Source organism: Stenella coeruleoalba (genome assembly GCF_951394435.1).
Source record: "Stenella coeruleoalba genome assembly, chromosome: 19".
Classification (NCBI taxonomy): domain Eukaryota; kingdom Metazoa; phylum Chordata; class Mammalia; order Artiodactyla; family Delphinidae; genus Stenella; species Stenella coeruleoalba.
The window spans coordinates 41518605-41544999 of record NC_137165.1 but is presented as its reverse complement, the minus strand read 5'-3'; the positions used below and the strand labels follow the sequence as shown (position 1 = coordinate 41544999).

Below are 26395 nucleotides of genomic sequence, written 5' to 3'. Positions count from 1 at the left end.
GTCGCACCAGGACTGCCGGATCCTTCGGGGACTGCGGGGTCGGGGGCGGCGGCGTCAAGATGGCGGCGGCGGCGGTGGCGGCAGCAGCAGCGGCGGCTGCGGCTGCATCTCTGCAGGTGCTAGAGATGGAGAGCATGGAGACGGCCGCCGCCGGCTCGGCGGGGCTGGCCGCCGAAGTCAGAGGCAGCGGCACGGTGGACTTCGGGCCTGGGCCTGGCTTGTCTGCAATGGAAGCGAGCGGGGGCGACCCGGGCCCGGAGGCCGAGGATTTCGAGTGCAGCTCTCACTGCTCGGAGCTGTCATGGAGGCAGAACGAGCAGCGGCGCCAGGGCCTCTTCTGCGACATTACCTTGTGCTTCGGCGGTGCGGGAGGCCGCGAGTTCCGGGCCCATCGCTCGGTGCTGGCCGCCGCCACCGAGTACTTCACGCCCCTGCTCTCGGGCCAGTTCTCCGAGTCCCGCTCGGGCCGGGTGGAGATGCGCAAGTGGAGCTCCGAGCCCGGGCCCGAACCCGACACGGTGGAAGCTGTTATCGAGTACATGTACACCGGGCGCATCCGCGTCAGCACGGGCAGTGTGCACGAGGTGCTGGAGTTGGCCGACAGGTAGGTGGCGAAGGCGGGATGTGCAGGGCGGGGGTGGGGATGCTCGCCGACCGAGGGCCGCATCCCGGGAGGGCGCAGGAGAAGGCGGGGAGGACAGTGTCCAGGGTGGGCTCGAGTGAGCCCTGACGAAGTGCATTCGTTTGATACTTATTGAGCGCCTGCTGTGTGCTGTGGGGCCGCCCCTGCGCTGGGTGCTGAGGTTGCAACCTGCCAGTCCGGCGAGGGCACCCTGTCAGACTCCAGGTGAAGGGACAAAGGCAATGAAGAAGAAGGTCCGCATGTAATAAGTACTGTGTTGACATTTAAAAAGGATGAAAGGGGGATTCCCTGGTGGCGCAGTGGTTGAGAGTCCGCCTGCCGATGCAGGGGACACGGGTTCGTGCCCCGGTCTGGGAAGATCCCACATGCCGCGGAGCGGCTAGGCCCATGAGCCATGGCCGCTGAGCCTGCGTGTCCGGAGCCTGTGCCCCGCAACGGGAGAGGCCACAACAGTGAGAGGCCCGCGTACCGCAAAAAAAATAAATAAAAATAAAATAAAAAGGATGAAAGGATAGTGATTGCGTAGAGGAAAGACCTTTCTGAGGAGGTGACATTTAAACAGACCTTTAAACGGCAACGGAGTACTGGCCATGCAAACATGGGGAATGACCATTTCTGGCAGATAGCGCAAAGGCCCTTGGGCGGGATCTCATTTGGCTTAGAGAAGAAGTAAAAAAGGAAAACTCAGTGATCTAGTGGGTGAAGGGGAGAAGGGTGTGTGAAATGCGTTGGGAAGAGGAGTTTGGATTTTACTGGGTGATGGGAAGCTGGCTAAAGAAATGATCTGATTTAAATATTTTTAAAGATGATTCTGCTGCTGGGGAAGATGGATTGTAGGGGGCCCAGATGGATGTTCCAGAGACTAGGTAAGAGGCAGGTGAATGCAGTTTGGAGATGGGGCGGAGTCTTTTGGGGCAGTATTATGTTACACATTCGTTATTTGAACAAATACCTATTATGCATCAGTTCAGACACTGGGTTCTAAGCTGCTGGGAATTCAGCAGTGAACAAAACAGACGAAAGTCCCTTTCCACATTGCACTTACATTGGTAGATGGACAATAAATAAAACAGCATGTGAGGTGATCGCTAGAGCTGTTTTGAAAAATGAAGGATGGTGGGGCATATAGAAAGTGCTGGTGTAAAGGAGCTGTTTTTAAAATTGGATGGATAGAGAAATCCTTGTGAAGAAGACATTTTGCAAAGAACCGAAGGAAGTGAGGTTAAGGGTGTTTCAGGTTGGGGACACAGGTGCTTGTCCTGAGATGGTGCTTGTCTGGGTGTTAGAGAACAGCAGGGGCCAGTGTGGCTGAATCAAAGGGATGCAGGGTGAGAGGAGTAGGAGAGGCCTGAAGGTGGTAATGGGGATGGACCCGGATCCCACAGGGCCTTGTCAGCCTGTGGAAGGACTTGGGCTCTTACTCTGAATGACGTGGGAAGGTTTGGGCTAGAGGAATGATGCACTCTGATTTGGAGAATGCTGTTGTGTTGAGAAAAAGGATGAGGTGGTGGGGAAGGGGCTGCAAGGGCAGAAGCAGAGAGACTAGTTTAGGAGGTTGTGGCAATGGTGGTGGAGGTTTGGATTGAGGAGGGAGAAGGAAGAGTGAAGAGAAATGCTTTGATTCTAGACATATTTTGAAGGCAGAGGAGATGCATTTGCTGATGGATTTGATGTGGGGGTTAGGGAAAAGACTGCTAATTTTTTGACCCACTGGAAAGATGGAGTTCGTTCATTATTTATTAAGATGTGAAAGACTGCAGGAAAGTGTTTGGGAGGAAAATCAGGAGTTTGGTTTTTGGTCCAGGAAATGTCTAGTAGGCAGTCGTATAGAAGAGCACTGGGAGCTACAGATTGGAAGGAAATTAGCACATAGGTGGTAATTAAAGCCTCCAGACTGGATGAAATTACTTAGGAAGAGAGTCTAGATAGAAAAGAGAAACAGCGGGACTGAGCCCTGGGCTTCTCCAGAATGGTAAAGAGGAACCAACAGAGGAGACTGATCCCATGGAAGCCTAAAGTGTGTCAAGGAGGGAGTAGCCAATCATGTCAGCTCTGTCAACTGTAAGTGATCATTGGATTTGGTGATAATAGAGGTCCCTGATGGCACTGACAAGAGCCATTTAAGTCTGACTGTCAAGAGGATCAGAAAAATGATACACATGGACATGTGTGGAGAGGAGTCCAGGAAGGTCTTCGCCCCCACCCCCAAGACAGGAGATAGTGGAGCGTGTTTGTGTGCTGATGGAAAATGAATCTGTGGAAGAGGAGAAATTGATGTTATAGGACCAAAGTCCTTGAAACCAAGAAGGGGATGGAATCCATATTAAAAGTGGAGAAGTTGGACTGGGAAGGCAGAGTATAGGGTACAGCTGTTAGGCAGACAGATTGGATAGTGGGAGAGAATTCCCTGGCAGTCCAGTGGTTAGGACTAGGTGCTCTCACTGCCGGGGCCCGGGTTCAATCCCCGGTCGGGGAACTAAGATCCCACAAGCTGCGAGGTGTGACCAAAAAACAAAAAAAGGTAGTGGGAAAATGAAGTTTTTGCCTGACTGCTTCTGTTTTCTCAAAGCACGAGACTGGGTCATCTATTTGAGGGTGGGGTTGGGTGGGTGGATGTAGGTCTGAGAGAAGAGAGGGAGGTTTGTTGAATGCAGATGGATAGAGAAGGGTCATTGCACTCATTCAAGCCACGTTTGCTTCTGTCATGTGAGCTTGTGTTCTTTCAGTTTTACTGCTGCTTTACTGGAGAATTGGGGTGAGGAGAGGAGAGAACACCCCAGGCAGTTGACTTAACACTTTAACTTCTCTCCATATGTCAGTTGCTGAGCAGCTGCCTTGTGTTTGGTACTAAGCGCCCTGTAACCATCACATCCAACCTCACCCATCAGCTCTGAGGCAGGATTCCTTTACTACCTCCCCACCTCCCCCCATATACTCTTTCTGTTGATCACACCTACCTTGCAGGCACCTACAGCCTGAAGGGATAATAGGAAGTGCCCAGCATGATGCCTGTCACATGGCGCGTGCCCAGTATACAGTAGCCATTGTTTTCATAGAGCGGTGTTTCCAAATACCTGTCCAAGGGGATACGTGTCGGCTTACCTGGAGTGCCTGCCGAAAATCAGACGTAGGGGGCGGGGCAGCCCAGGAGTGAGTGACCCTGGCACCGACATGTGTGAGAGCCACTAGAGCTCTTACCACTCAACCTTGTCTCTGTTTTATGTCTGAGATGGTGTGTTCTCTGGAGAGGGTGAAGGGAGCCTGTCTTGAGATTCATCTTCATATCGCAGTCAGTTATTAAGCACAATAATCACAATAGCAAATGGTTACTGCAGTGAGAGAGGCCTGGACTGATGAAGTGATTCCTTTTTTTTTTCCTTTTTTGGCCGTGCCAAGCGGCCTGTGGGATCTTGGTTCCCCATCCAGGGGTGGAACCCGCGCCCCCTGCAGTGGAAGCACGGAGTCTTAACCACTGGACCCCAGGGAAGTCCCGATGAAGTCGTTCTTACATTATTTAATGTTCTCAGTTCTGGGGACTTACTCTTCAGCAGTGGTCTCAAAGTGGCCACCCCTGGCGCTGAATTCTGCCAGATTAACTTATGTGAGCAAACAACATCTAGTCAGCTACATGCCAGACTACTTTCTTTACTTTTGTAACGTGGACCATCCTACACGTTTTCTGTTGTTGTTTTATTTCCTGGCTTCTTCAGATGTTTTCGTTTGCCTTGCCTCACCTGCTTTAATGAGAACCCAGCTCAGGACAAAACCCCTGAGCACCACCCCTGCCCCCACCCCTGGGCTACTCAAGGAGAAAGCTCTGGTGAAGAGAGGATTAAAACCTCTGACACAAAGCCTGCACCGCCATTCCCTCTGAGAGCTGACCAGACAGCCTCCCAGGAGTCACAGTTCCTGTACCATGTAGCTGATGCTAAAGAAATTCTCTTCACTGAGACCCAACCTCACCTAAGAAGAGGCTGGTTGCTGGCAAAGGACTAGGGCAGGATGGCAGAGACAACCTTGGGTAGGGATTTGCCTTTGCCAAGGGCAAGTTAAAGTGGAAATAAAGTATGGGACTGTTGCACGTTATTGAAGGATACGTTCTGAAACACCTTACATAATCAAAAATTCTGTGTGTGTGTGTATTATACATACTTTGTGTAATATATAGTACATATAAACTAATGGAAATAATTTAAAATATATAAAGATGATTTTTATATATGCTTTTAAACCTACTTTTCAGCACAATCCTTTTTAATTTGGGAGGATATGCTTTTTCAGGTGTTGTGCATGAAGTGAGATGAAGCTTACATTTCAGTTTATAATTCAGATGCTCTCAAAAGTACAGCCACATAAAATATGCACATTGGAAAATTCTTTCTCTTTTTCTTGATTTTAGGTTCCTATTAATTCGTTTAAAAGAATTTTGTGGAGAATTTCTCAAGAAAAAACTTCATCTGTCTAATTGTGTGGCCATTCATAGTTTAGCTCACATGTATACTCTAAGCCAACTTGCTCTGAAAGCTGCGGATATGATACGGAGAAACTTCCACAAAGTAATTCAGGATGAGGAATTTTATACTTTACCTTTCCACCTCATTCGAGACTGGCTGTCAGACTTGGAGATTACAGTTGATTCTGAAGAGGTTCTATTTGAAACCGTTTTGAAATGGGTTCAGAGAAATGCTGAAGAGAGAGAGAGATACTTTGAAGAACTTTTTAAATTGCTCAGATTGTCCCAGATGAAACCTACTTACCTTACTCGTCATGTCAAACCAGAGAGGCTGGTGGCCAATAATGAAGTTTGTGTCAAGTTAGTGGCCGACGCAGTGGAGAGGCATGCTCTTAGAGCCGAGAATATACAGTCTGGCACGTTCCAGCATCCTGCTTCTCATGTCTCATTATTACCTCGCTATGGGCAAAACATGGACGTGATCATGGTTATTGGAGGCGTGTCAGAAGGAGGGGACTATTTAAGTGAATGTGTGGGATATTTTGTCGATGAGGACAGATGGGTAAACCTACCCCATATTCATAATCACCTTGATGGACATGCTGTTGCAGTAACAGAATCCTACGTGTATGTTGCTGGGTCGATGGAACCAGGGTTTGCGAAAACTGTGGAAAGGTATAACCCAAACTTGAATACCTGGGAACACGTTTGTAGTCTGATGACAAGGAAGCATTCTTTTGGACTAACAGAAGTCAAAGGGAAGCTATACAGCATTGGAGGACATGGCAACTTCAGTCCTGGTTTTAAAGATGTGACTGTTTATAATCCCGAGCTTGATAAATGGCACAACTTGGAATCAGCACCAAAGATTCTTCGAGACGTTAAAGCACTAGCCATTGAAGACCGGTTCGTGTACATCGCTGCCCGCACTCCTGTGGACCGCGACACTGAAGACGGATTAAAGGCTGTCATCACTTGTTACGATACGGAGACTCGACAGTGGCAGGATGTGGAATCTTTGCCACTTATTGACAATTACTGCTCTTTCCAAATGTCTGTGGTCAATTCAAACTTTTATCAGACAGCCTCATGCTGTCCCAAGAGTTATTCTTTAGAAAATGAAGAGGCAGTAAGAAAAATTGCCAGCCAAGTTTCCGATGAGATCCTTGAAAGCTTACCTCCAGAAGTCCTAAGCATCGAAGGAGCGGCCATTTGCTATTACAAAGATGACGTTTTCATTATTGGAGGCTGGAAAAACAGTGACGATATTGACAAACAGTATCGGAAAGAAGCTTACCGATATTGTGCCGAGAGAAAGAGGTGGATGCTTCTTCCTCCCATGCCACAGCCTCGTTGTAGAGCCACTGCCTGCCATGTGAGAATCCCATACCGGTACTTGCATGGCACTCAGAGATATCCTATGCCTCAAAACTTAATGTGGCAGAAGGACCGGATCAGACAGATGCAAGAAATACATCGACACGCCCTAAACATGCGACGAGTGCCAAGCTCTCAGATAGAATGCTAGGTTCTCTGATATGTGCAGCTCAAAACCGTTATACCTGCTCATGAGGCTGAAGATACCCAGACTGTTACTTGAAAAAGTATGTCAATAACTTATTTTCTACATGAACTGATTATCGCCCCATATAAAGGAGATATAGTCAAAAACTGAAGAATGGGAAGATCAATTCAATACGTGGTAATTTTTGTTAGTTTGCAGTCTTTATCCATCTTTGGTTTGTGTGTGTATTAGCTGAATAAGATCTTACTAAAGATAAGTGGAAAAACCAGGTGTAGTTACTTGACTGTTTGTCTGCCAGCAAGTTTTAACTCCTTTGTCTTAGGATCTTATGTTTTGAACATGCTTTAAGCACCAGTTATATTTGCACATTTACTTTGATAATCTTTTTCATTTTTTTCCCGAATGGTTGGTTTTGACAAGATCAGAATTTATGCATTGAGCCGTCATCTACAGGAGGTATGTGCAATAGTGAGATTGAAATTTGAAGGGAAAAGCACAGTATTTCAGCAAGGTGATTTCAGAATGTTTGCATTGATACTTTTTTATATTTGTTTATCTACAAATGCTGTCTTGTTTATTTCTAGAAGAGATGATTGATAAGAACTTTGTGATTGGCTCATGCATTTTTTGAGTATTTTTCATTTCTTTAGCAACTGTGTTATAAACTTCAAGTCATCGCTCTGAGACAGTGGTAGTTGGCAAGAGTACTGATCTTTAGCTGACTGATTGAATACAGAGGAAGTCATATCTGTGAGATTTATTTCTCTAAGAAGAAAAGTATTATTAGTCTAGAGTAAGAAATCAAAGGCACCGAAAAATTTAAAAACGCTTTTTTCGGGAGTTGCAGGCTTATTTGAAGATAAATTAATGAGTGTAAATAATGCCCATGACAATCGACACAATGCCTTCAAGTTTAACTTTTGCTCTGACGCATATTGTATGGAATCCTTACCACTCCTTTCTAAAAGAAACTTTCTTCAAAATGGGAAGGAAGTAACAATTTAGAGAAATGTTGCTAAAGAGAAGCCTTATTATTTCTCAGCCTGGGTTATTACAATGTTTTATCCAGTTGCCCTAGACTTTCATTGGAACTTTGCCTGAGCCTAGAATACTACATTTGGGCGCATAATTATGGCTCTTAAAAATTTATCACTATGGTTATCTTTTATTTATTTTTATGCATTCTTCTGATATTCTTATCTGCGCCCAGGCTTTATGCAAATTAGCACTTAGGTTGACTTTTAGCACTCAGTTAACATAAGGGACTCCTGCTCTAACGGTTTGAAGTGTGGGTCCAGTATACTTTTCTTGTTTCTTTCAGAATGTCTCTACCTTCTTAGACATTCTGGAATACCATTCTAGAAGGTGAATTCCAAGTACAGTGATTTTTTTTTTCCCTAGGCCATTATAGTTAATCTTATTAGTTGGATCAAACATCAAAAGGAAAAAAAGCACAACCAGGAATTTTGGCTCTCAGTGTGCTGTGAGACTATTAATGTTTAGCCCTTGGACGCTATACTAAGAACTTAACTGAAATTTCTGAATTGGTATCCCTGCCTAGGACAAAGTTTTTCAATAATGTGTTGGAAATCTGCTTTAAAACCATTTAATTTAGGCCGGGGTAGGGATGGGAGACTGCAAGTCTATTTCTTTCTTTTTTTTTTTTTTTTGCGTTACGCGGGCCTCTCACTGTTGTGGCCTCCCCCACTGCAGAGCACAGACTCCAGACGCGCAGGCCCAGCGGCCATGGCTCACGGGCACAGCCGCTCCGCGGCATGTGGGACCTTCCCGGACCGGGGCACGAACCCGTGTCCCCTGCATCGGCAGGCGGACTCTCAACCACTGCGCCACCAGGGAAGCCCTGCAAGTCTATTTCTATATGAGGATATATTATCCTACCCCACCTCTACTGTTTTCTTAATTTCCATTTATTTGTAGTTATTTTAATAAAAGCTATTTGGATTCTGAGAAGTGCTAAGTAGTTGTGAGAGGTCTATGCAAGTAAGACAGGAAAGCTCATTGAATGAAGTTCTCATTTCTCTCTGATAGACTGTGCTAGCAAACTGCCATTTCTTGGTGCTGTTGAAATAATTTAGTAGCTCACTAAGGTGCCAGTTTCTCTCCAGAAGGGTGTAAGGTTTTTGATTGCCTTTTTTTTTTTTTGTCTCAGAGTTGTCTTCTGAGACAGTCATTACCAAGTTATTTGTAGGGTTATCTTTTTTTCACATGATGTGGCGGAAGTCATAACTCATAAGATTTAGGTAGAATCTGGTTTTGAAAACGTGATTGAAACTGTTGTTTTTTAACTCGGCAGGCAGCCGAGGCCATGGCTGGAAAGAGAGGGTAAGTCCTTCCTTCCTTGCATGACGATGTGTGCAGGGTTCCTGACTACTGAATTCCTAATTTTCATATTTGAATTCACATGTGTGATTTCACATCAGTAACTTGTGTTTCTGAAATATCCTAACTAACTTGTTAATAAGGAAAGAAACCAGATTTGCTTAAATCTGTTCAAGGCTGACATTCTGAAATTCTAAACTGGAAATAACTTCCTGCAGTATTTGGAAAGGTTCTGATTATGATGACCAGCATAAAATGGCTCTTTGGGAAAGAAATTTCCTTTTTGATGAAACCTTAAAGATTGTGTTTGATAACTTAAGAAGTTAAAAATGCAGCTTTAAAAAGACAGCTTAATATGTATTCAAGCAAACCTTTTTTGCTTTTGTTTTTGTTTTGTAGAAGGAAAAGAGAGGAATTGATTATACCAAAAAGTAATGACTATATGAGTGAGGCTGCTTGTATCTTAGAATGGATATCCTTTAACTATACCTACCCCACCACGGTTTAAAAAAAAAAAAATCAGTGTATATATTGAGAATGTCAGTCATGAGCTTAGTGTTTAAGTAATACATCTCACTTGCAGTTGTTTGCATGATTAGTCTTGTGTATCTTGATACCCAACTTTGCTTTTGCTGTGCCAATTCAAAACTACTTTGCTAAAAAAAAAAAAAACCCTCAAAATTCATTGACATCAGTTTTGTCTTGATTACTTGATTTTGTATTGTATTTCTGGGACCAAAAAAATTTTGAAATCTTTTTTTATGTAGGACAGAAGTGTGAAGAGATAGAAAGATAGTGTTTATGGCAGATTTCTGTTCTTCTGTACATTAAACTCCTCAGGCTGCTGGTAAGGCAGTTTCTAGGGCACACTTTTTTTCCTCTTTATGTTTCTTGCTAGTGTAGACGTGGTATGTGTAAATACTTCATTCTCTGCTTCATAATTCTAATATGAACACTATACTATTGGTAGACACGTAAGCTGAATTGTATATTTTAGTTACTTGGCCTAATCGAGCATAACCAAAGGGAGGTTTTTTTGTACTTGCCTCAAACTAAGTGTATCGGCCACATTTCACGTCTTTTCCAAATATGTAGAATTGTGAAGCAAGTTCTCTGCCTACACTAGAAACATAGGGTGTGTATAGGTTGTCATTTAAGTGTAGAATATTTGGAGAAACAATTCAGTCTCTCCTTTTTTAAACTGTTAAACATTCTGTCACAGTTCATCACTCCAGTTTGTTACTTTCTTGAGAATAGTCCATTTTTGTTTTTGTTATAATGCTTACTATTATAATATGTTTTGGTCATTGGAAACAAAACAGCTCATAGTCGTGATGTAATACAATAACAATAACAGAATCGTCATTTTGCTTCAAGGAATTTAATTAGATAGCAAATAACCACTCTTTGTTGATTACCTTTGTAGAGCTTTTGTCTTACTCTCCATGACCATTACTGGAAATGTCTGACAGTGAAGCACATACAGTAGAGCACTTGTTAACTTAATCCTCCTGCATAATGCACTCCTGAAAAGTAGTGCTTGCTACATGGTTGAAGATCTTATGATCCATGTGCTGGGGCTCTTTGAGTTATTTGTAAAATAAATATTTAGTTCCAGTTGATATAGTGAGTTTTCTGGGCTGACAGTATCAAGCCCCTATCTACTGCAAGTATAATCTTGACTGCCCCCCCCTTAAGTCAGAGGAGATATAGAATTTAGGACACTTTGAGACATTACATTGTAAAATAGCTTGTTTTATGTTCCTAAAGCTATCTTGTTCTGTGTTATAGCTACTAATCATCTCAATGTAAGTTTTAAATAAATGTATTTCTTTAGAGCTGATTTGCACTGTGATTTTTCCTTTTTAACTCTGCACCATTGAATATAATTGCTTTCTTCCTCCCCTCTTATTCCCTTCAGTCATGCAACCCTTGGCTCCCTTAAGTTGAACATTTTCCAATACTCTTACAAGTTTAAACACTGCATTTATTTAAAAGAAAATTCTTATTGCTTGCTTAGACTTTTTATTAGCTAAGTGAAGAGGCTCATACAGGTAGGGTACTTGTCGAGGCGGAATGCCTTACTTCATCGCGCAGTGCTAATCCTGTGAAGTTGCCTCGTCTAGCTGCGTATTCCTCAACGTTGGCCAGCCCTGGTACCACACAGCAGCTCAGAGCACTGCGGTATATGCTCATGTCATGAGCATCATACCACTCTTCGGTCTTTTCATCATAGCACTCAACATTAAAGGTGGTGGTAAAGCCATTAAAGCCACCCACCACAAACAAGAGGTCGTCTACCACCCCAATACCAAAATTGCTACGAGGAGTAAACATAGTGGGGATGGTGCGCCAGATGTTAGCCACTGGGCTGTAGACTTCTGCACTCCTAAGTCGATTAGCTCCATCAAAGCCGCCTACCTGTGGACAGCAGAGGAAACACAGCTGGCTGTTAACCATCGCTTCTGTTTGCTGAGGATGCCCTCTTTGGGGGTGGCGGGGGGGACCAGTGATTTCATACCTCCCTCTTCCACTATCTTCCATGGAAAGAAGCTTTCAGATTCTTCCCAGTGGTAGTGTAAACCTATTTGCTAATAGGAAATGTAGGGCTATAATTTTTGTTGTACAAAAGGAACTCACCGCATATACGTGTTCTCCATAAGCAGTTACGCCTATTCCACTCCTCCTGCTTCTCATGGGTGCTATGACTGTCCACTGATTACTCTCAGCGTTGTACACTTCTGCCGTTGACAGGCATTCATTTCCGTTAAACCCGCCACATATGTAGACCTGTGTGAAGAGAGTTCCAAGATTATTAAAACTGGGGAGTAGAAAGAAAGGGTGTGTATATGGTGGTGGCTGGGGCAGGGGACACTTCTGATGCCAGTCTTCAGTCTGAGTTTCTTTTTTCCACATGTGCACGCATTGCTTTTTAATAAGTAAAATCAGAAAAGATAGTCATTTGATGAAGGAGTTAGCATTGCAAAGTGAACACTGCCACTTCTGTTTTCCATGCATTATTTCCAGGCCTGTTTGCTGTCACATCTCCTAACCCCCCCTTCCCCTGGGGTCTTACCTTTCCATGGAGTGTTGTGGCACTCGCGTCACTCCTCTGTTCATGCATGGGGGCAATGAGTGTCCATTGGTTGGTCTCTGGCTCATAACGTTCAGCAGTGTTGAGACGCACGTAGCCATCAAATCCTCCCATGGCATAAATAAAATTACCGAGGACTGTCACGCTGACATAGCAACGCTTGGAGTGCATCGGGGATACCTGGTGCCACGTTTTCTTGACTGGGTTAAAACGCTTGACACTATTGAAATAGTCTATACTATCGAACCCCCCAATGATATAAACATAGCCTTTCAAATAAGCTGTCCCGTGGTAGGCACGAGGACTCTCTTCCTCACAAGTGACATTCAGCCATCTGTCTGCCCGAGCATCATATGCCTCAATGGTATTGGTGGGGCTCCCACCACTCCAGCCACCAATTGCAAATAGGATGGCGTAGGGCAGGCGGGGCCTGGTGAGTGGGTTGGTGAAGTCAGAATTAGAAGATCCGTTCATGTTTAGGTCATACATGGCCTTCAGTGCATTAATGATGACTGGCTTGCATTCCTCGCTGTCTTTGATATAGTCATTCATCTTAACATTGGTCATGAAGTATTCAGCATGCATTAGACCCAGGCGAACCTAAGAAGGAAATAGAGAAAGTCATTCAGACTAGGTGTGGTGTCTGGAAAACCCATGTCCTTAAGCCCGCAGTTTTACAGTCTTCTCCGAATGCAGTAGGATCATGTTTTGTTTTGTTTTTGTAATTTACAGCTCACAGTTTAAATATTTGTGTTTTGGAGGTGGTATACATTGGATGCTGAGAATGAGCGAGATAGAAGCCACCTCAAGTGGTCACAGAGCTAGTCCATTCCTTGGCCCCTGGACAGGACTATTAGACCAGAAAAAGCTGTGGTCATTATTCAGTAATTGGATATCTATGTCTCTATATGTAAAATAACATGAATTAGCACCAAATGGCTACAATTGAGTGCAATGCTCATGATCTGGTTTCTTGTCCAACTCCTGTTTTGGTTGGGGAAACTCACAGAAGGAAAGGGGTGAGAGGAAGACCCTTTAGAATTCTTTTGAAGGCCTGCCCTCTCCTTCCCCCACTACCAGGGAGAATCTTGGTCAAAGAGAATATAACTGGAGCAGAAGGAACTAGCAATGTCAAGGGCAAAGAAAATTGCAAAATTCCAGAGAATAGCAGGGGATGCCTTCTGTAGAGGTACATATATAAGTATATGTAAGTATAACTACAGCCTTGGAATCTGTCAGACATCTGAGTATGGCTCTTGGGACAATCCCTCTGGGATAAATGAATCAAAAGTGAGCAATTAAGGGAATTCTCTGGCAGTCCAGTGGTTAGGACTCTGAGCTTCCACTGCAGGGGCATGGGTTCGATCCCTGGTTGTGGAATTAAGATCCCACAAACCATGTGGCACAGGCAAAAAAAAAAAAAAAAAAGCAATTAAGCATCCCACAAAAGAATAACTAAACGACCTTGGGAAGCAAGACTGAAATATGCTGCTTTCTATTTTGGGGGTCATAAGAAGTCCATTTTACAATGGCCTCAAATACAGTATCTTCTTGTTTGACGTTGAGTTCATCTTTCTCAATGATATCCTTAAGTTCAGTGACTGAGAGCTCTAAAAACTCTTCTGAGACTTTCACCATCTCCTCAAAGTTGTGCAGTATGAACGTGTAGGTCTTCCGCCTCAGCTCAGGGCAGTAGATGTAGTCTGTGAACTTGCAGATGCCGATACAATTATCCAAACACAGCTCCGACTCGAGGAACTCACAGCAAGCCCTGACAATACCCATGATGTTAAATTGGTCTGCAGCAACCAGCAGGTTCTCCATGTTGTCTGGTGTGATGGGGACGGTCCGGGTGTACGCATATTCGATAATTAGCTTCATCATGTTGGGGGTAATGCCAGGGATGTTGTATACCTTCTTTTCGATGTTGTTCCAGCCGCTTGTAAACAAAGCTCTGGAAGAAAGAAAGAAACTAGCAGTCACTGAAATACTTCTCTCTAGTTTGCCATGTTCCCTCCCCCCGCCACCTTCTCTTGTTGTGGGACATTTGGACATTTTCCAAATAGTGTGCACAATAAGTAAATTGGAAATAAATTGGCGTGAGGAAGCGGGCGGAGGAGGGTAGGTTTTATACAGTGGTCAAGAGAACCTTTCCAAGAACTTTGACTTTGGTCACTTTTATTCCTATCTTCATGATAAGTAGGCTTTTTCCCATTTTGTGGATGGAGAAACTGGTATCTACAGCTGGGAGTAAGACCGAGGTCTTTTTCTGTCTCAGCCCATTGCCCACCAAATTCTATCTTAATTAAGGAAATTAAACTTGAGCAAATACACTTTTAAAACAAGTATTATTGGGCTTCTCTGGTGGCTCAGTGGTTGAGAGTCCGCCTGCCGACTGGGGGGACACGGGTTCGTGCCCCGGTCTGGGAAGATCCCACCTGCCGCCGAGCGGCTGGGCCCGTGAGCCATGGCCGCTGAGCCTGCGCGTCCGGAGCCTGTGCTCTGCAACGGGAGAGGCCGCAACAGTGAGAGGCCCACGTACCGCAAAAAAAACACAAAAAAACCCAAGTATTATTCAATCAACACATATCCAGAATCTGATCGCTTCTCACCTCTCTCATTGCTACCTTCTTGGTGTGAGCCACCACCAGCTCTTGCCTAGATTATTGGAAGTAAACCTCCCAACTGATCTCTCTGCTTCTGCTTTTGACACCTCCAGAGTTTATAGTCTTATCCCAGACACCAGCATGCTCCTTATGAGTTGATGCTCCTCTTCCGCTCAGAACCTTCCACTGACTTCCCTTGTTACTCAGAGTAAAATACAAAGTCCTTACCAGGGACTACAAGAGACCTCTGAGATCTGGACCATGAATACCTCTCTAACCATATTTCCTCTCACCTTCCTCCTCACCTTGCTCCGGCCCTGCTGGCCTTGCTTTCCTTGAATACACCAGAGATGCTTCCATCTGTGCACTTTGCTTCGTACTCTGCCTGGAAGGCTCCCCCAAGATCTCCGTTATTTCCCAAGACCGCAGCCCCTTGAAGTCTTTGCTCGAATGTCACTTTGTCAGCAAAGTGATAATCCTATTTAAAATTACCACTGACCCCTCTCTATCTTCCTTTTTTTCCCTAGCACTTATGACGTAATACGTATTTTATTTATTAAATGCCTGTTCCCCCTACTGGAAGGTAAACTTTACGAGAACAGGAATGTTTATACATTGTTTTATTTCCAGTACCTGTCACAAAATGGGCACTCCATAAATAATTATTGAATGAGTAAAATGACTACTATTCCACAACAACTTATTGGGTCCCTACTATGTAGCTAGGTACTTCTCTAGGTGTTGCAGAGGACAGAAGTCCCTGCTCTAATATATTTTTCCTTCCTTTTTCTAGGCAGTTTAAAGGAATGTGGGCTCAGAGATCAAATTCTCTAGAGAAGAGGTCTGAAAACCTACAGCCTCTTGGCCAAATTCAGGCCAACTCTCGTTTTTGTACTGCACGTGAGCTAAGAATATTTTTTACATTTTTAAATGGGGAAAAATTTTTTTCTTTTGTTTTTGGGGGAAAATATTTTGTGACACCTGGAAGTTAAATGCAAATTTCGGTATTCATAAATAATTTTATTGGAACAGAGCCATGCCCTTTCATTTAGTATTGTCTGTGGCTGCTTTCCTACTAAAGGCAGAGTGGAGTAGTTGTGACAGAGACTGTATGGCCTGCAAAGCTTAAAATAGTCACTATTTGGTCTTTTTGTATACCCGGCTCTAGGTCTAGATGAATGAGAATTTTTAGCAATGGGTGGCACGCACTTATCATATCTTCATTGGAACCGAGTACTCACATATTTTCAGCTCATGAACAAAACAGGTCTTTTACTTCCTGGGTTACAATAGTTTTGGCTCAAACTCCTTTTTTCTTCTGAAAAATATTTCCTTGGTTCTTTCCCCTCATCCCCCTTCCCACCCTCTCAGTCCTTGTTAATTTGTCACCCTGTTTGAGATAGTCTCAGATAGGGGCTTAAGGGGTGGCTGGAGTGGCACTGTCATCTAGGTTTAAGTAGGAAACCCACTACAGGTGTCCAACCTTCCCAAACGTTGGTTTGGGTGAAAATCAAAGAAAAAATGCATCTGGCCCACCAATAGTTGGTTGAAATCTAGTTGAAAATGAGACAGAAGAGGCTCTGGCCCTAGCTGTGCCTCTTCAGAAGACAAAGGAGCCAGTCTACAGGAGCCCAGGGCTTTGCCAGTGTCCCTAAACTTAAGATAATGGGGTGGGAAATATGAAATGAACCAAAATGTCTCAGAATGAGCCCCATTCCCCCTTTTGGCTTAGTCCAGCACCCCTGTTGTACCTAAAGTAGGAACTGCAGCTACAGAGGATGTTCTTGTGGGCATTGAACTCAAAACCATTGACCTTGATGACCACGTCGCAGAGCTTGCCCTCTAGCCTAAGCTCGTTGAAGATCTCACAGGTCATCGCACTCATCTTCCTCTCCATGTGAGGCTGGTGGAAACCTGTGGAGGCCGCCGTGCTCTCCATCTCCATGGCACCCTGGGACAAGGGGAGCCAGGCTGCTCTCCTAGGGTGTCGGGGAGGATGGTCGGGGCCCTTTAGCCAGCTGTCACTCCTTCTTCCTACTACACCTTTCACATTGGGCCCAGCAGGCAGCCCAAGTTCCAGAATCCTGGGCCCGCTGTGACATCACTCTCAGGATTGTGATGTCAGGTTCTGGAACTCTCTCCTGTCCCTGTCCTCATTCCTCCCCCCCCCCCCCCCGCCCCCATGGCATCACTCAGGCTGAAGACCACCCCACATCTTCTGCAACCAACCAGAAGCAGGACGTGACCACTAACACCACGTAAGACTTTTGATTCACTCTAGCTCCTGCTGCCCGCTTCCGGTGCTCAGTTTGGCGTCTCTGTGGCAACCATCTACCTTCTTCCGCAGCTTGGCCCTTGGCTCCTGAGACACTGAGTTCAAGGAAACCGAGTCAGAGGAGGCAGAAGGGAGAAGTAAAGCTGATGGGTTTTCATTCTGGCCCAGATGTCCAGGGCCCTCCTGCCCTCTGGACTGAGTCACTCATCTTCTGTGATGAGGAGCGAGGCCCGTGAAGGAAGCACCTTCTGGATCTTCAACAGAACTCACTTATGGCTCCTTCACACCCCCTCCCATCTGCGCCCTTTTGCTCATGCAAACCTTAAGCCTGGAAACGTCCATTCCGGTTAGGGTTTTTGTTCTAAAAAGAGTGGCACCCACCCACGTAACCCCAGCCTCTTGGGACACTCCCCGTCCACCCCCCACCCCCCGCCCCGGACCCGTTCCCCGTCCCCGCACCTCACCCCCACCCCGCCCCGCGGAAGCGACGCCTGCGCAGTGAGGCCGCGGGGCGGTCGTTGTGCCCACGCCGCCAACAGGCCGGCGAGCGCCATGGCGGAGGAGGTGAGGCGGGAGGAGGAGACCGGCGTGGGGCGGGCCCCGAAACCCCGGGCGCTCCGAGACCCCCACCGGGCCGCCTGGGCCTCGCCGCGCCACTGCGGCCCGTAGGCGCCCAGGCCCGGCCGGAGCCCCCGCTCGTCCCGCGCGACCCCGGCCCGGCCTCGCCGGCCTCCCCTTGGGCGCAACGCGGTGCCGGGGTCAGCGGTTCTCTCGGGTCTCGGGACAGGTGAGCACCCTGATGAAGGCCACGGTTCTGATGCGGCAGCCCGGGCGGGTGCAGGAGATCGTGGGCGCCCTCCGCAAGGGCGGGGGAGACCGCTTACAGGTACCGCGGGGCGGGGGGCTGGGGATGTGGCCTGCCCAGTGCGCCTTCCCGCTTTGCTGCGGACACCAGCAAGCATGCCTTCAGCCCCTAGAAATGGCCAGCTGCCCGAGGGCAAGCCTGTTTTGCCTTGGGGAGAGCCCACCTACCAAGCAACCTAGATTTCAAATTTCTCAGGTCGTGCTGTAGACAGAACGCACCCCACACCAGGCCTCCGGGTCTTGTCCTCACTAGCCGAGGTTGGTGGGCTCCCCAAGAAGACGCAGATGTGTAGATGGGCCAAAAGGTGGGGGCATCTTACGAAGGACCAGGGCATTGAGATGGGTGCTATTGAAAGAGTGGAAGGGGTCCTGATTCTGCAGTCCCCACCCCCATCCTCAGAGAGGCTGGGTCTTCTCTGGGTTAGCACAGGTATTAACTAGGATTAGTTCTTCCTTCGGCGCTTCCTGACTCCCCCAGGGCTTTGCCCGCAGACCGGCACTGAGCTGTTTGGACTTCCATAATCATCCTCCCTGGCTGGCACAGGGCCACCCTGGAAGGAGCCTGTCTAGGCTTCATCTCTCTTTTGCATTTTAGGTCATTTCTGATTTTGACATGACCTTGAGCAGGTTTGCATATAATGGAAAGCGATGCCCTTCTTCTTACAGTAAGTCACATACTAGCTTGCTTTATTGGGCTTGACAGGACGATGGCTTATAAGGGGCAAGTAAAAGGAGTTCCGTGTTTTTGCAGATATTCTGGATAACAGCAAGATCATCAGTGAGGAGTGCCGGAAAGAGGTGGGTTACTCCCTTCTTTGCTCAGAAATGGCTATCATATACGACTTCCAGTGGTTCTTGGTTAGGACCAAAGATTCCAGGGTTGAGACCTCAGAAGATTAATTTTTTAAAAAATTGTTGTTATGCTCAGGTGGACCTAGTCTTAATACACTGAAACAGCTTTTCCTTATTGGCCAAGACACGTGATGATAGATGGTTGGAATATGCTTACTCCTATCTGTAGAACTTAATAGGAGACTTCGATGTTTGCTGTTTAACCCTCCCACAACTCCGAGAGGTGGATAGAATCATTACTGTCTCCATTTAGCAGATGGGAAAACAGGCTTGGAGAGGTTTGAGCAACGTACCCGAGGTCATACAGCAAGATGCAGAGCTTGGTTTTCCCATAGATCTGATTCTGTTCCCGAACTCTTTCCTCTATATTATGCTCTTTCCTTGATAGTATAAATTTTCTTGGTAAGGCAGCAGGTACCAAGAAAGACTTCTGAATTAACGTCTGTGTATGAAACTCCCGTTTCCATAAGATGCATACAGATACTGTAAAGCGATCCCTGTAGCCTTGGAGTTCATTTTACTTTGCTACGCGTTCTTCCCATCAGTGTCCTCTTTGCCAGAGCAGAGCTGTGCTAGCCCCTCGTTTCTCTGCAGGTTGCTGAGCTCTTTCTGCTAAAGAGCTATATCATTTAGTTCCACTTGATTATGAAGTTCACCAAATTGGTTACTAAGTGGTCTGTTGGTCTGCCATATTGGTCAGATCTTCTAATACTCTGTCATGATTACTGGTTATTAAGATGGACAGTGAATTATAGATAGCTCTTCTGTTTCTACACCTGTCTCTCTGGTGATGCCACTTGTAGCTTAAGGTAGGTTCTGGCTCCACCACTGATTACCTTTGGCAGGTCACTTTTTTTGGTTCCTCACATCCCTGATCATAGCAGCTTCCAGAGAGCTATGTCCACAAATAAGACAATAGGTTTGGATGCCCTCTCTAGGATAAAGAAGCTAGAGAACATTAAGATTTGTGGCGTTGATGGGTTCCTGAAGAAATTAACAAAGCAAAATTTATGCAAGAAATCTTTTTTCTTTTTAAAAATTTATATTCTGGGGGTTTCCCTGGTGGCGCAGTGGTTCAGAATCTGCCTGCCAATGCAGGGGACACGGGTTCGAGCCCTGGTCTGGGAGGATCCCACATGCCGCGGAGCAGCTAGGCCCGTGCGCCACAACTACTGAGCCTGCGTGTCTGGAGCCTGTGCTCCACAAGAGAGGCCACGATAGTGAGAGGCCCGTGCACTGCGATGAAGAGTGGCCCCCGCTTGCCGCAACTAGAGAAAGCCCTTGCACAGAAACGAAGACCCAACACAGCCAAAAATAAAATAAATAAATTTTTTAAAAAAAGAAATTTATATTCTGTTGAATTCTGTTATACTTTCAGAAAAATGTTCTCACACTCAAGGAAACATTGAGAATCTTAACACATTTTAGGAGCTTTCTGTCTCTGTCCCTCTTTGTATTTAACCCTCTTTTGGACTGATGGTCAGGGACTCCATTTGATCTCATAATATTCCGACACCATGCACGTATTAAAATTAAAATTTTTTACTCAGTCAATTCTCATTTTTATTGGGCACTGTTACTGACTGAGCCCATGTGACACATGATCCCTGAAGCAGCCTCCCTAGATTGTGGAAGGTCCTGGCATGTGGAAGGTGACCTTAGCCAGAGGAGGTGCACAGAGATGCTCCCCGTGAGGTTGTCCACCTGACGTTGGCAGTGCGATGGAGTTATCCCCTGACATGCTGTGTCCCAAGCTCCAGTCTTCTAGTTCACTTGAATGATTTTTGCCAGATCTGTGTAAATTACCCTGCCTTTAAAGATCTGAATGCAGTTAACTTGCAAAAGAAAGGAGCAATCTTTATGAAAGCATGAGTGTGCTATTCTAGTTTTCTTTTTTTCCGACATACATTAAAATGAATCCCAAACCACTAAAATGAAAAGTGTTTTTATCCATGTACGCCCCCCCCCAAAGTTATCTTGCCTACCACCTGAGAAAATGTACCACATTTTGGGAAATACAGCGTTAAATCAGTTCTTACTGATTAAGCGGGAGTGCAGGGATGGCCGGCTCTGCAGCTCCAGTCACTCCCTTACCTGGAGTTGCATCTTCTAGGTGACTTTTTTCTCATGCTGGACTGTAGGACTCTGCTGGGGAAAACTTGATGTGGACTAAACGGCTTTTCTCTTCATTTCGATGTCACAGCTCAAAGCGCTCTTCCACCACTATTACCCAATTGAGATTGACCCACACCGGACCATCAAAGAGAAGTTACCTGACATGGTGGAATGGTAAGTGATGGTGGTGGTGAAACGCCCCTGGCCCTCACGATGCTTGGTCTGGACGGGGGCGTATTTTTCCTGAGCTTTGGTCAGATGCAGGCTCCTTTACCTTACTGAATGCTTAACTGAAGGCCACAAGTGCAGCTGCTAGAACAAACTGTCCAGATAAAGCCAGGCTACGTGTGGCTACTGCTAGAGTAGAGGGCTCACCAAGTATCCTTGGAATGAGTTAGAAGCCCCTTAGTTTGGGGCAATAAGTGCTTTGGGGCAATAACCCTCCTAAGGAAACCAGTATCACTGGGCAAAGCCCCAGTTCTCCATAGAGTGGGGTCACAGAGGAAGGGATTCAGAAGAGCTTTGACATCAGCAGCAACTTGCCCAGCTCTTGTGTTGCTGCTGTGTTGCTGTCTCACCCTCTTCCTTTAGGGACGAGCAGGGTCCTTCAGGAAATGGCTCTGGGGGAAAGGATGAGGCCTCCGCTGTCAGTACTTCCAGAGGAGACTCGGCCCTGAGGTGGGAAAGGTCACTTTACTTAGTGGTGTGAATTTGGGGTTTCGTGGGGTGTCTGTTTCCAGGTGGACCAAAGCGCATGAGCTCCTGTGCCAGCAGAAGGTTCAGAAGTTTCAGATAGCCCAGGCGGTGAGAGAGTCCAACGCAATGCTTAGGTGAGCTGCCTGCCCTGGAAAATGTTTCTGCCAGACTGTTTGCGATGGGTTTGCTCACGAAAGAGAGGCTGGGAAGAATCAAAGAGGAGTCGGTTGCTGGGAGAGTCAGAAGCGATCTAGCACCATGAGTAGATGACGTGGAGAAGGTCTTGCTTGTCCTCTCTGGACACAGCCAGAGAATTTTCTATCCTTGGGTGTGTCCCAGGATGCAGTCTGCTGGTAGTGGATGTGGTGTGAATATGACCAGGGCTCCATCTCCTAGAACAAACAGCGTCTAGCTCATTCTTCCCAATGATAAACAGACTTTTGGGGTCCCCACGGCGACTGGCGTTCTTTATCCAGACATGGGAGTTGGCTGACCTAGGGCCCTTGATCTTCCGTGGCCTTCACAGTGCAGCTGTCTGCTGGAGCGTTCTTTACTGGAGGAGGGATGAGGGCACGTAGAGGAAGGAGTCCACACAGGTGCCTTCCCTCAAGGATTGTGTGTCCTGATTGGGGAGAGAGGCTAGCTCGTGGAAAGCCAGGAGAGTAGACACGTGCAAACCCAGTAAGTGCCTGGGTGGGTTGGAGGTGTTCCCCAGTGAAGCTGCCTCAGGATAGCTGCCTGGTTGTATTTTGCTCAGGCAAAATAATACAGAAACAAACAAACAAACAAACAAACAAAAAATGTGGTTGTATGGTGTATATGAAGTTCAGGGGCAGGGAGAGCAAATCAATGGTGATGTGAAGTCAAAATGGGGGCGATGGCATCGACTGGGAAGGAACATGAGGGAATCTTGACCTGATTAGTAAGTACATGTGTGTGAACATGTGTAAATATTAACTGAACTGAACACTTAAGATTAGTGCACTTTAATAACTTACTGTATGTATTTTATACCACAATTTAAAATGTTTTTTAAAAATGTTAAAGATGTAACCCAAATAGAAAATAAAGAACAGTCGCAGAGGCAGTGCCATTTCAGAACCGCTCATGTCACTTCAGGGATGGATACACGACGTTCTTCAACACCCTCTCCCAGAACAGCGTTCCCCTTTTCATCTTCTCCGCGGGCATTGGGGATATCCTGGAAGAAATCATGCGGCAGAGGAAAGTGTTCCACCCGAACATCCACATCGTCTCTAACTACATGGAGTTTGATGAAGATGTGAGCTGGGGCTGGAAGAGGGGTGGGGACCGCCAGCCAGGGTGCTTCACCCTAAATGTTAACCCTGATGGGGGAGGGGGGAGGGAAGGCATGCCAGCTTCTTTGCCCTCGGCAGTTATTTATTTATTAGTGCCAGCTAAAGACAGTCGCTTTTGAAGGACCCACTCTTGGGTGTTTGTCTGACAGTCGACTCTGCCAGGGACGACTGAGTTTAGGGCTCGGCCAGGCCCCGTGTCACTGTCATGGCTCGTGTGCCATCCTAGGTACTCAAGGGCTGGGACTTGGACTTGTTTTTCTTGAGCCAGAGGTGGGCTGCTCTGACTCACCCGTGTTCTGACTTCTTCCCCTTAAAACCAAGGCTGGAATTTTCATCCCTTTGACCTGTGGTTAGGGTGTGGCCCACAGCTGAGGTTAGCGCACACGTAGCCAGGCAGCGCTTGTATCACGGGCTTCATGCTTTCACCAGAGTAGGCGATCAACAATATTTGATGGTTCCTGTTAATTTAAACCAGGGGTTGTAAACTTTTTCTGTAAATGACCAGGTAGTAAGTATCTCGGGCTTTGCGGGCAATATGATCTCTGTCACAGCTACTCTGTCACACAAAAAAGCACCCGTAGACAAGATGTAAACAAATGGACCTGGCTGTGTTCCAGCAAAGCAATTTCCAAAAACAGGCCAAATCTAGTCCACGGGCCCTAGCTTGCTGGCCCCTAGTTGGATCACAATGAAGTTCTGGCATTATCTGTGCCTTTCAGGATTCCCTTTCCTCTGTGGCAGAGACAGTGGAACACTGGTCCCGAATGGGTCCTTGTAGTCCTTCTGTCTGTCTCTTGCCTTGATTATTTAGGGCTTCCTAAAGGGATTCAAGGGCCAGCTCATACACACCTACAACAAGAACAGCTCCGTGTGTGAGAACTCTGGTTACTTCGAGCAGCTTCAGGGCAAAACCAACATCCTCCTGCTGGGAGACTCCATGGGGGACCTCACCATGGCTGATGGGGTTCCTGGCGTGGAGAACATTCTCAAGATTGGCTTCCTAAATGACAAGGTAGGTAGGAGACCCGGGTTCTTCATGGCCGGCTTCTCCTTCATTCCTGTTAACGAGTGCTTATTGAACACCTTCTGTGGGCCGGACCCTGTGTGAAGTACGAGAGGCACAGAGGTCAGACACAAGCCATAGTCTCATAGGAAACAGAAGAAATACCCAGTGGTTACAGCTGTGCACGAAGCACACGGCGTGACCCAGAGGTCAGAGCACGTCATCAGCCCACACGTACCGGGTGCCGCGCACGTTAACCCAGTTCATCTGTGCAGTCATACTCTGAGGTAGTGACTGTTATACCCAGTTTACAAATGAGGAAACTGAGGCAAGGGGGTTCAGTAACTTGCCCAAGGTGACATAGTTTAGAAAGTGGTTGGGCTGATTACCAGTCCTCCTAAATCATACCAGTAAGGCATGATTGAGATGGGAGATGTTGGTATTCAGGATGTGGGTTTATAATTTAGAGAAGGAAAGCATAGGAACAGACCAGAGGTTGACAGGGGTGAAAACATGAGGTCACAGAGGGGCACAGTGTGGCATCAGGCTAGAAGGGCTCCAGTTCTCACCCTCAGCCGGCAGGTGCTGAAGCCTCATGAAGATTCGATCCAGATAGATCAGAGGTAGCGTCTGATAGTTTTTGTTTCTAATCGTTGTGATGGTCCTTGTGGCACTGACCCAAGGGTTAATTGTGGCAGCCTGCATCCATGGCCATCTGTGTCTCCAAAGGGCAGGTCCCGGTAACCTTGAACTCCTCCTGGGGAGTCGCAGCTTGAATGCCCTCTTCCCCAGCCCCAGGTGGGCAACAGCGGGCAACGCGGAGGGCAGGGCACTGGAGGACTCTCGGTCTCTGCTCCCCCGGCAGGTGGAGGAGCAGCGGGAGCGCTACATGGACTCGTATGACATCGTGCTGGAGAAGGATGAGACGCTGGACGTGGTCAACGGGCTGCTGCAGCACATCCTGCAGCAGAGGGACTGGACGGAGATGCAGGGCTCTTGAGGGCGGGCCGGGGTCAGGCCCCGCGGGCTGTGATGCGGACGGGCTTCACCGGAAGGCTACTCTGCTCTGAGCACTGCTCCTGCCTGTGCTGCAGAGAAGAGTCCGGGGGGCTGGGAGCTGCTGGCCCACGCCCCTCCCTCCCCCTTTCCCTGGCTTCGTGGTTTGTGTTCTGCAGAGCCTTGAGGGAGCCCTGCCAGCCCGGAGGGCAGCAAAAGCCATTCCAGATGAACTGTGGACCTACACAATGTTAGCACTTTAGGAATCATTTGGTCCAGGGAATCTTTTTTCCAGTATTTTTTAACATGGGAAGCTGCTCTTCAAACAAATCTAATATGTGAAACAGATCAAAATAAAAAAAGGAAAACACAGAGCTGTTCCGATTGGGGTGGGGGTGGGGCAGAGCCTGTACCTCCTGGTTCTGGAGGCGCAGGAACCTCCGAGAAGCTGCTAGAGCTCCACGGAACACAGTTTGAAAACCCCTGGATTAGCCCAGGAGACTCTGAGCACAGTGAGCACAGCCTAGTGTGTCCGTGGGCATCACGGTGGGCAGGCAGGGTCAGAAGGGTGTGTTTCTGACCTGGAATGGTTTGACTTGATTCTCATGCAGCCGTTAAACGTGAAATTCAGCTGGGATCAGCTGAGTTTGGCCGGCCCTGTATGCAGAGCCCCCTCTTTATGGGTCCCTAAAGTGATGCATATGAGTGTGGATTTTCACTGGGGCCCTTGGCTCCTGTCCTTCCTCCTCCTCCACGGCCGCTAAAGTGCACGACTTAAGGGTGGTTGAGTCGGGACCTGAAGGGAGCCGGTTCCCTCATCCGCCTGCCTGGTGGCTGGTCAGTTGTGTTTGTCTGCAGCTCAGCAGAGAAAGTGATGGGCCAGCTGACTGAGGGCCAGCCGTGTGCACCCAGGTGCTGCAGGTGCCGTTTCATCCTCACAGGGGTCCTGCATGAGGTACGGGTCCACTTAGAAAGGACCAGTCCTTTCTAACACTGGGGTTGCAGTGTTTCCGACAGAGCCAGCCTTCTCTTCTGCATCACGCTGCCTCCACACGGACTTAGTTCAGGCTGTCCTGTTAGGCTTGGGGGAGGGTGGTCATCATCTGAGGCCGTCACCTCTGTCGACCCCGAGGTGCTTTCTGTGCTTTGGGACCAGGGAGTATCAGTCGCTGGCGACCGTGGGGAGCAGCTCCGTCTCTCGGGGGATCTTGGGCAAGAGCTCGGTGCTTGTGGGGGCAGTTTGGGGTGTGAATCCAGTCATTTTCTCTCCCAAGCATCCCCCCCACCCCACCCCCTTGGATGGCTTGGGTCACCTCTGTCGCACTGGCCAGAGTCCAGCCAGGCAGGTGAGGGCAGATGGCCTGATGAGTGGCTGAAGCAACTCCTTCCTCAGGACACCAGAGGTTTGAACTCCATTACCTTTCTCTCTGGCAGGAGGGAGAAGCACCAGGCAGGTGATAACAGCTGGAGCAGGGAGAGGTGGGAACGTCGCCATATTAGAAATGGTCTGTGTGAAAGGGGAATCTGACCTGTGTGGTTTAATTTAACCCCTGAGCTTTGCATGTTGTGTTTGAGTTCAGGGAACTTGTTTTTCCATTCAGCTGGGACCCTTAG

General features: G+C 47.2%; 3 protein-coding genes across 5 annotated transcripts; 2 read left to right on the top strand and 1 right to left on the bottom strand.

Moving 5' to 3' along the window:
* Nucleotides 1-10: 10 nt before the first annotated feature.
* KLHL11 (kelch like family member 11) lies at nt 11-10786 on the top strand. The gene is made up of 2 exons (XM_079906182.1): nt 11-604; nt 5043-10786. Exons 1-2 carry the CDS (start codon nt 60-62, stop codon nt 6622-6624), a joined length of 2127 nt encoding a protein of 708 aa, XP_079762308.1. The 5' UTR covers nt 11-59; the 3' UTR covers nt 6625-10786.
* A 145-nt stretch (nt 10787-10931) lies between these two features.
* On the bottom strand, nt 10932-17176 carry KLHL10 (kelch like family member 10; the record flags this gene model as incomplete). 2 transcript variants are annotated; one of them, XM_079906183.1, is made up of 5 exons in its annotated part: nt 10932-11382; nt 11602-11751; nt 12038-12655; nt 13970-14009; nt 16997-17176. In XM_079906183.1, 3 exons carry the CDS (start codon nt 12638-12640, stop codon nt 11008-11010), a joined length of 1128 nt encoding a protein of 375 aa, XP_079762309.1. In that variant the 3' UTR covers nt 10932-11007. The 2 variants fall into 2 exon arrangements, with proteins under 2 accessions (XP_079762309.1, XP_079762310.1); XM_079906184.1 differs by lacking the exon at nt 16997-17176 and adding an exon at nt 16413-16606 and having other exon boundaries at nt 13520-14009.
* Nucleotides 17177-17451: 275 nt separating this feature from the next.
* On the top strand, nt 17452-25153 carry NT5C3B (5'-nucleotidase, cytosolic IIIB). Of its 2 annotated transcripts, XM_079905322.1 has the most exons (9): nt 17482-17500; nt 17724-17822; nt 18396-18465; nt 18552-18598; nt 20856-20941; nt 21508-21597; nt 22583-22745; nt 23594-23794; nt 24651-25153. In XM_079905322.1, the coding sequence occupies exons 1-9, from the start codon at nt 17489-17491 to the stop codon at nt 24783-24785; spliced, it is 903 nt and encodes a 300-aa protein (XP_079761448.1). In that variant the 5' UTR covers nt 17482-17488; the 3' UTR covers nt 24786-25153. The 2 variants fall into 2 exon arrangements, with proteins under 2 accessions (XP_079761449.1, XP_079761448.1); XM_079905323.1 differs by lacking the exon at nt 17724-17822 and having other exon boundaries at nt 17452-17723.
* Nucleotides 25154-26395: the final 1242 nt, after the last annotated feature.

Bases quoted from the DNA above. Each gene is read 5' to 3' on its own strand.
- KLHL11 (XM_079906182.1), top strand. From the start codon at position 60: ATGGCGGCGGCGGCGGTGGCGGCAGCAGCAGCGGCGGCTGCGGCTGCA. The intron at 605-5,042 runs GTAGGTGGCGAA...TCTTGATTTTAG, and splicing joins GTGCTGGAGTTGGCCGACAG to GTTCCTATTAATTCGTTTAA.
- NT5C3B (XM_079905322.1), top strand. The intron at 22,746-23,593 runs GTGAGCTGGGGC...TTGATTATTTAG, and splicing joins ACATGGAGTTTGATGAAGAT to GGCTTCCTAAAGGGATTCAA. The intron at 23,795-24,650 runs GTAGGTAGGAGA...CTCCCCCGGCAG, and splicing joins TTGGCTTCCTAAATGACAAG to GTGGAGGAGCAGCGGGAGCG.